General features: G+C 30.9%; 1 protein-coding gene across 1 annotated transcript; it reads right to left on the bottom strand.

The window, feature by feature from the left end:
* Positions 1-412: 412 nt before the first annotated feature.
* On the bottom strand, positions 413-2980 carry LOC145937949 (uncharacterized). The gene is made up of 6 exons (XM_083041295.1): positions 2779-2980; positions 1829-2263; positions 1494-1729; positions 1225-1384; positions 1024-1120; positions 413-892 (listed from the first exon to the last, which is right to left on the bottom strand). The coding sequence occupies exons 1-6, from the start codon at positions 2978-2980 to the stop codon at positions 886-888; spliced, it is 1137 nt and encodes a 378-aa protein (XP_082897421.1). The 3' UTR covers positions 413-885.
* Positions 2981-10038: the final 7058 nt, after the last annotated feature.

Genomic DNA, 10038 nt, shown 5'->3' with positions numbered 1-10038 from the left:
CGATGCTACACTTCCTATGCATTGTATGTTTAAATCATCCCTGAGAAAAGTTTTATATGAGAATTCATGAAATAAAATAAAATAATACTTTATATAGTCTACATTAAATAATAATAAAAAAAATAATAACTAAAATCAACGAAGTAGCCAGCGTTAAATAGAATATAACAATAGCTAACAATTTATATTTGGAATCTTTTAAAATAAAATAAAATAATACTGTAGTCTTTCTACATAAAATAATAATAAAACTAATAAACAATAACTCAAATCAACGAAGTAGCCAGCGTTAAACGGATTATAACAGTAGCTGACAATTTAGACTTGAAATCTTTTAAAATAAAATAAAATAATACTGTAGTCTTTCTACCCATGAAATAATAATAAAACTAATAATAATTAAAACCACAAAGTAGCCAGCGTTAAATGGAATATAACAATAGCTGACAATTTAGACCTGGAATCTTTTTATTGCGTTGACACTAAATCCGAAAAATGTCAGTTCAAAAATAATAAACGTCAATACATCATTTTTCCATGCGATAGTCCAAGTGAGAAAATACCAAGAGCCACATCTCGTTTTGCATCGGAAGTGTGCGATCTCTTAACCACTTATTCGAAACGATTTATCTTTTGGAGAAACCATCGTTAGATTTGTCGCAGAACTAAACTTTTCCCAACAAGGTCAAAGGTCGAGTCTGTCGGATGGTTGGATACAAAGAAACGTATAGTATAGGCAGTCAGATTCTGTGGCCTTCGAACCTGCATTTTTTCGCTTCATTTACCATCTTTTATTCTATATACGCTGCTTTACGAATTGCTCGCTTTTCTCACTGCGCCGCAGGGATTATATGATGATGACAAAGTCGTGTTTTCTTCGATATGCTATTTCCTAAAACATATAGCAAGGAACTTCATAACTATACATATAAATATACATTATATATTTACATTTATACTATATACATTTATATTGTAATATATACATTTTGTTTATATGTGTACAAAAAATTGTATACATACTTTCTCTCTTGACGAGCTTTGGCCTGTACGAGCCATTTTGCGATGATTCTAGCAATCTCTGTCTCAGTAACATCCTTGTAATGAACGCGAACAGTTTCTATTGTAAATTTAATAAATTATTAGCAAATTACTATCACTTTATAAGTTAACATAATCAAGAAAAAGTTAAGTCTTCAAAATCTAAAACAGTACAACACTTACTAAGTATGATTTTGTACAAAATCAAATCCTGAAAAGCCTTTTTCTTTCTCGCTCCGACTAAGCTGTACATTTGAGCCAAAGGATTAGTTATCAACTTTTTTAATACATTAATGGTGCAAGAATGCACATCGACACCTCCTAAGCCTTTTAATGTATGTATCTATGATATAAAATAAATAATTTAAGAAATGTTCAAAGTGTTCTTCGCATCAAGATTAATAATATTTCAGAATTTTTAAATTAAATGAATTTAGAAAATAATAACATACCATGCTTTCAAAAAATTCCTTTTTCTCCAATTTTTCTTCTAAAATATTCAGTGCAAATTCGTCGCGTAAAGGTAATTCTATTTCTTCATCGTCGAGGATGCTATCTTCCTCACGTCTGTCAAAAGGAAAACGGCATTGCTCTTCATGAACCTCCAACCTTTTGTCCACCATATTTATTTTATGTAGAATAATATTCAATTTGCGAAGAATTGATGTGGAGATTTCTGTACGAAGATCTGCACAAGGAAAAATAAATTTTAAGTTCTTTATATGCACACACATAGAAAAGTAGGCTATATTGCTTTTTAACTATGCTTAGTTGATTAAAGATTTACATGTGTTACTACATGATGGAGATTGTTGTTCCATACAAATATCAGATTGTATGCTACTGGCAGGAGTATTCTTCTTTGTATTGTATTTATTAAAATCATAAAGCGATGAATCTACTATAGGAGTATTATTGCTTCCAAGTTTATTGCTTTCAAGTTTATTGTCAAATATCAGTTTCTTTGCTTTCTTTTCCGGTACTACATTCCGTGTAGTCTGTCGCTGTTCCTTTTCAACTTGTATTGTGGGTAAAAGCGGAATTTCTTTACAGGTTATTTCTTGGCTTGTACATGATTCATTTTCAGAATCAGAAGTGTAGTATTTTCTCTTTGCCCTCTCACGTCTACGCAATTTTTTTTCATTATCATCTTTCTCAGAAATATCAATATCCGAAAACTGTTCAGCGAGTTTTAGTTTTTGCCTACCGGATGCATATGTATCTGAAATAATATAGTATCTAATGAAATAAGTCTGTATGCTGTATATTATTAATATTGAACATAAAGGTGTTGTGAAAAATAGATTAGAAAAAAAAATAAATTCCTCTAGTGGAAAAAATTTTTGTGATATTTCTAATAACTCATAACCATTTTTATACCTTGTTATCTGTCAATAATAAGAAAGTATATATTGTAATATTTGAAATTAAAAAATCTTACATATTCAACGCGAGATGCCTGTTAAGTTCGGACGGATGGTTGGTTCAGGCAGTATTTATTGCATCCTTTATTTTACAATACGAATACTTAATATAAAGTTTAAAAGACAAACACATTTTCTGTACAAACTCTTTTTTCGAAACATTAATTTTAGTGACATTTTTTCACTGATGTCATGGGGAAAGGGTAAATATAAAGATAATTATAAAAACAACATAATTATCATTATACAAAAAACATAAGGACATTTACCAACAATTTAAGCTGTAAATTGAAAGAAATATAATATATAGTACCTGCTGTACCGAAAATTCGTAATATATTATATGATGACCACTTGCAAGTGTCCGGATGTGTTTCATTAAAAATGGCCTGATTAATTTTTTCTTGTTTTGTGCCAAAATTTGGCCAAAAACATCTTTTATTATCGTCAAAAATCCATAACGTAGGAGCAAGTTGAATCCCGTCCTCAAACTCTATTATCGAGAATCTTCTCATCTTTCGATTCAATGTATAAATAAAAATACTGTAATAAAAACCACAAATATTATAATTAGAATATACTATATTATATTACAGGTAATAAAGGATAATGAATCGAGAAATAGATATTTGTATATGTATATCATGGATGCAAAGGAAAAATAAGAAGTAGATATATATATATATATATATATAAATTATTTAAAATTAATGTGTTTATATTTAATAATATGAATTCTGTATACCTATAGTTTGAAATATTTAATACTGGAACAGTTTGAGCCACACTTTGGCATTTTATAATTACAAATATCTTGAAATTAGATTAAAATTATAAAAGCTAATTATATTAATATTTTTAAAAAAATCTTGCATGCAAGCGAACAAGCGCATATGTGTCAAGATTATTATTATCTTTATTATGTCAGGGTATGTAGTAATGGAAGAATGATTAGTTTATTCTTGTAGCGCATTAACCATAATTTGCCTGCTATTTCTGATATAGGATATACACATAATGTTACGTCTTTTGTCACGATTGTGATATGAAGCATGCTTGATGTTAATGGAGATGAATACACGTTTTCTATCGGTATTAACTTTGCTCCAATTACGTAAACTCTATCATCATAGCTTTCTATAATGTTAGAAATTACTATAGCCGTACCATCCTTTAAAATGCAGGCATTATTTCTCTTATCCTTACAACGCATATAAATCCTTATCGCATATAAATCGTTAAAACATTGTTTGTATTGAACTTTTACTCTAATTCTATCACAGAGTGGTCCATCAAAATGCACATTCTTAAATGAAAACTCATATCTTTGCGAAGGCTGTTTACTTGTTCTCTCGTAATCTATTACCATTTTTTCTTCATGCCTTCGTGCTAATTGTTGAAGGGGTTTTTCATTTTTTCTTAGATGCCTTTTTATAGTTGACATGTAACTTTCGAAGCGAAATGCACTAAACATGTCTAAAGGACCAAACTTTTCAACATCTGTGCATATGTGCAACATATTATGTACGTTATAAGTAACATATTCTTTACCGTAGATAATAGAAAACGATAGAACAAAATGTTCTAATAAGTTCCGTGCATCAACCAAATATTGCGTAACCAGAATAGGACTGACAAGAATTGTAATAGCAACATGTAGCGTAAGAAAGTGAACATACATATCCTTCGATAAGTGATCTTTTAATACAATTGCTCCAGTATACAGTAAAAACTGTCTGTATTCAGTTGCTTTCCATTGTAGAGCATGTTTAAGACCTCGTGGTTTTCGAACAAAATCATTCGGACATCTTTTTTGAAATGATTGTAGTATTTGCGACATTTTCGTAATTGAATAAGAGCTTAATCGTATATTATTGGGTCCTTTTAACCAAAGCCACAATAACTTTTTCATCACCCCTAGGCAAACCAAATGCATATAGTCTAACGGTGTGTTTGTTACCAATCCAAAATTAGGAATTTTATTTAAAATAGATTTTCCAGTTTGATGATCTTCGTATTCTTCATTCGCAAACTCGTTGTCAGTTCTTAGGGCATTCTGTAATGTTCCCGGAAAGCAAACTTTTGACTTAACCCACTCTCCTCGAATAGTGCATTTTCGACAAGAATAGTAACCAGTATGCTGTTTAACTGATAAAACATATGCTGCAGCAGGAGCGTCACAAATTAAAGCAGAAATACAAACTTTAACTAGTACATTATTATATAAAAAACCGTCTCGGCTTAGTTCGACAGCTTCATCAACGAATGGTCGTAAAAATTCTTCAGCATGCATTGGTTTATCTTTTCCGCAAAAACATCCAACAATATTAATCTGTTTCGAAACATTATCTGAGCATAAAATTGGCCAAAAATTTAAGCCTTCAATATTTTTTGACAATGGCAATCCATCAATATTAATTAAAAGACAAACAGTTTCGTTGTTTGTAATCTTTTTACGGTTCTTTAATAATACTTCGGTTGCTCTCTTCAAACCAAAATGATAATAATGGCCTCCACTTATAGGCACAATATTTGTCCTTCTAGGCGTATGTAACAAGCTTCTGCTATCTTTTGAAAAGCTGCAACTCGTATGTTTATTTAAGATTAGTAATAGTGCCTTGACAGTATTATGGGGAACATTAAATTCAATAGTCCATTCTTGGATGTCACGTTTAAATTCATTTTCATTGTCTACAGGATTTCTTTCATGTTTTTTTGTAGATAAAGAAATATCCAAGCTATTTGCACTGCCTTTGCTATAATTTGTATCGTTGCTACTGTTACTATTATTGTTGCTAAACATCATGTTACGGTTGTCGTCATATTGAACCGATTCATTCATCTCCTCTTCTAGATTAACCGATTCACACACATTTATCTCCTCTTCTAGATTAACCGATTCACGCACATTCATCTCCTCTTCTAAATTAATATTATCTCTCATCTCTCTGAATATAAAAATATACACATAATTAATACAAATATTACTAATAAAACTAAAAGAATTTTATATCAACAATTAAAAATAGTAATCTGGCTATCAATAATATTGATTTACATCAGAGCTGTCCACGTTTTGCACTTTTCGGCCGATTTCCGAGACTCACCGCCTAGCGGCCCCCACTTACGCTCGAGACTTTAGCAACGCGTGGCCCGATAACCGTAACTAAGACGCGCGGAGCTCTGTCTCAGGGACGGCGCATCTGTAACGCGATCCTGTTCCGTACCCCTTAACTCAGAGCTGTCCACGTTTTGCACTTTCAATTCTAATATAAATATAATCTAATAATAAATATATGTAAATATAAGTATAAAATAATAATTAATAATAAAAAATAATAATTAAAAAATCGCGATTTTAAAAAACTGAAAATATTTAGTTAAGGGGTACGGAACAGCATCGCGTTACAGATGCGCCGTCCCTGAGACAGAGCTCCGCGCGTCTTAGGCCGGTATTCATAGTCCGATCTTATATTTAAGATCATCTTAAGTCTGGTCAGAGGTTGACTTAAGATCCCATTCAACCAATCAAATGGCTGCGTAGCATCTCAAGCTCGGACTTAAGACGATCTTAAATATAAGATCGGACTATGAATACCGGCCTTAGTTACGGTTATCGGGCCACGCGTTGCTAAGGTCTCGAGCGTAAGTGGGGGCCGCTAGGCGGTGAGCCTCGGAAATCGGCCGAAAAGTGCAAAACGTGGACAGCTCTGATTTACATTATCATTAAACTGATTTATAATAATTGTCAATTAATGAAAGCAGTGTTTCAGAATTGTAACTTCTGTTTATACAATAATTCAAATGCACATAAGTAATAAAAAGCACATAATCTAATGGTACATGTTACTAAAACAAAGTTGAAAAAACTGTAGACTAACATTAATGTGTTCTATATAATTTAAAAAAAGTTCCTATTTAAAATTATTTTCCGTATACTTTAAGAATCTCGAAACCGAGATCAATGTACAAATTAAAATTCATAAGTCTCATCATAAACTTCATAGAACAATGCTTTCTTAATATTACATGTAATTGTATAATTAAAAGAATCAAAAGTTATGTAAGTTTCATATTCCAAAATGTTCGATTGTACATTCTGTAAGCACGTAAACCATTAAACGTGAACTTCAATGTATTTAAGATTGTATAATATTTTATTTGATATCATTAAAAAGTAAGTTCAAAAATTGTAGTAAAAATATGAAATGAATTAGTTATTGGATTAAAAAACTAGAAAGTGACCCTTGTAACAATGTACAATTGATATACAAGGTAGGTATATTAAATGTTACAAGCTATTTTATTTTTCTCACAATCTATTATAGATAGTTATCTATTACAAATAGGGACAAAATTGTTTGTGGATCTTTCAGGATTCATTGGAATCTTTTATATTATGGGATACTGCTACCGAATTTGCAGAAGAACGGATGGATTAGCCCTCATTTTTTAAATAAAATGTTATAATGTTTGAACTTTTGTTTAAAAAATGGGGGCTAATCTCCATTCCGTTCTTTTGCAAATCCGGCAGCGATATCTCATATATATTATATAACAGATCCCAATGAGTCCTAGAAGATACAGAAGAAATTTTATTGCTATCTGTAATAAATTCCGAAAATGTAGCTTGTAAAACTTTATGTGGCTCATCCTGTATATCATGGCATATGTAATACATACTGTACAGTTACTTCTTTTCCGTTGTGCATATCAGGCCAATGTGAGCATCCCGGTATATTTGATGACAATAACATGCAATCGAACTGAGTTTCCTGAGCGATTAAACGTCTCAAGTGCCGTTCTGAATATTTTTTATACTTTTTCTTCCATGGAGCCATTATATGTCTTTCCTATTTAAAGATAAATGAAGGAATGTATATATAACAACAAATATATATAGTTATCAATTATAATTTATTATTTAGCTCAAATAATAATACTTACCTATGATCTTATAGAATACACAGTAATAAACATTTGGGTATCTGATTATTTACTTTCCACCAGTAGTTTTCGAATTGAATGTTGATCTGTATATAGAAAACACACACACGCACACACACAAAAACCAATAGAATATCAGAAGTACGAAGAGATTTAAAAAAACATTCAATAAATTAACATATAGAACATATTATAATGACCAAGCAAAATGCTTTTTTAGCAATCATGCAAATCATTTATACTTATTTGTTACGTTGTATTATAAAATTGTATGTTAAAATTAGATGATTAACTCATTATAAAAAACGTAAATTTAAGTGATAGACATAAATTAAATAAACTAATTATATTTAAAGACCAATATAATAATAGGTATATATATTTGTCATGGAAGATTCTAATATAGGTTTCAGAATGAGTATAAACAATACATGTTTTATTTATAGAGCCGAAACCCTAAATAGAGAATCTGGGATTATACATATGTTATTTAGTTCAAGAAAAAGACCATAAAACAAATATTTTGATTTTAACGAATTCTCAGAATATTTGTAAAGCGCTGAAGAATATAACAATTTTGATGCTTATCAAGGCAAACATATGTATAGAATATAGAATAAGAGAAAGAATAATAGTTCACAATCCAAGGAAAAAGGAACGTGTAAAAAATCATACTACATTTAAAAAAAGCGCCTACTAATCTTTCAGCAAAAAATGAAAAGTAGCTAATCCATGCATAAATAATTATACATATACAATACATATAACCTCAAAAATTAAAACCGATTAACTTTGCATCCGCAGAAAGATAATCAACAATATAATTAAGACATAAATTTAAACATAAAATATAAATACCTGCTTTTAATTCTTTCCTGACGCCGCAGTGACAGTATTAATTTAATCGACTTTATTTGTTGCACTCACAATGCAACACAATCAGTGATGCGGTACTGCGCAAGTATTCACTAAGTTTATATATATATATATATATATATATATATATATATATGTATATATATATATCGCACGCGACAGAAAAACGAAATACCGCGTATGTATGAGCGCACGCGACAGACACAGTGCATCGACGGACGGAAAAGTTGTTTTTCTTGCCCAGGGACTTGATTCTTGAATTCATTCGCAAGAGAAACGTATACGCAAATTCGGCTCTTACAGAAAAGTTGCAAGTTGATTGGCTATCGCATGGCTTTTAGCCAATCAACTTGCAACTTTTCTGTAAGAGCCGAATTTGCGCATACGTTTCTCTTGCGAATGAATTCAAGAATCGAGCCCCAGAACTCGCGTGACTATATTCTATGCCCAATGAAAAGATTATTATTATATATATAGGAGTATGCGCAATCGCGCAGAAACATATGTACGTACAAGCGCTACACATATCATATAATTTGTTCAATGTTGCTTCAACGTTGTAGCAATATAAAGAATCAATGTAGAAGACTTAACATAGATTCAACGTTGTAGCAATATAAAGAATCTCAATGTAGAAGACTCAACATAGATTCAACGTTGAAAAAATATTTATATTTCAATATTCAACATTGCAACATACCAACAACGTTATATCAACATTCTGTGCTGTATGGGATCGGAGCATGCCCTTTGTATCAATATTGTATAATGGACACGAAACGTACCATTATGGCCGAGCGTCACGCGTGAGAAAACACGCACGAGGAGCGTTTGCAAGCTAAAAGAAGTAAAAACAACAATGCCTACGAAAACTCGAATGCTGAAAAGCTGCTATATGGTTCAGGAATAGCTGATTAGAAATAAGTTAATTAATTTTTTATTTTTGAATGAATGTGTGACTACTGAAACTTTAAACGCATTTTTCTCAAAAAGGACTTTTTTAACCGCATTCACAATAGATCTAAAAAATTCTGCATCCGATTACTATAATTAAGGTCGCAATAATATAAATTTGTTCACAAAATCCATCTCTTTTACCCGATGTAGGATTTTTTTTATTACTCCCTTTTAATTTTTTTTATCAATGAAAGGGCTTTATTTTTTCGTCTATTTTTTTCAAAGGTTTGCCATTTTGTCATTTTTTCATAATTTTATTTTTTTTCTACGTCAGGTAATAGTCGTTGGTATATAGTTCATAAATATTTTGGATTTTTATTTCAGATGAACTGTATGGCTGAAATGTTGTCAACGCGACCACCAACTTTTTTTTGGAACGCTGACTTTCGAGCTCTGGACAGTGAATATATGGGCTCTAAATTAATTAGAAAAGATTATTTCTATTTTTTTAATACATTTAATAAAATATTCAGAAAGTCACAGAAAATAGCCGTTTGAATATAAATTGTATCCAGGAAACCATGCCTGAAAGCCTGTCCAAGCAAAACAAGATCGCATTGTCAATATTTCTTTTATAAAATAAAATCTACAGAATATTTAATAATTATGCGCGAGGAATAGAGTGCAATTTAAAGATTGGAAACTCATAAAATCTCGTCAGCGTGAGTTAATGACTCAATTCTTCAAATTCCAAATGTGTAATTATGAAGCCAACATCTGATCAGGAGTGGAATTACGTGCACAATCGAATTCGATCAGTCGACTTCTAATGCGTTTCTGCTTTACAGTTTTC

The sequence above is a fragment of the Prenolepis imparis genome, unplaced genomic scaffold, assembly GCF_030444845.1.
Source record: "Prenolepis imparis isolate NDT839.2.m4 unplaced genomic scaffold, iyPreImpa1.0 SCAF_1, whole genome shotgun sequence".
Classification (NCBI taxonomy): domain Eukaryota; kingdom Metazoa; phylum Arthropoda; class Insecta; order Hymenoptera; family Formicidae; genus Prenolepis; species Prenolepis imparis.
Note: the sequence above shows the minus strand (reverse complement) of the source record. Positions and strands in the feature narration are given on the sequence as shown.

Excerpts from the sequence above, each read along its gene's own strand:
- LOC145937949 (XM_083041295.1), bottom strand. The coding sequence starts at position 2,980 with ATGAGAAGATTCTCGATAATAGAGTTTGAGGACGGGATTCAACTTGCT. Across the intron at positions 1,730-1,828 it reads TCCATCATGTAGTAACACAT|ATCTTCGTACAGAAATCTCC; the intron begins GTAAATCTTTAA and ends TTCCTTGTGCAG. Across the intron at positions 1,385-1,493 it reads AGGAATTTTTTGAAAGCATG|ATACATACATTAAAAGGCTT; the intron begins GTATGTTATTAT and ends TTTATATCATAG.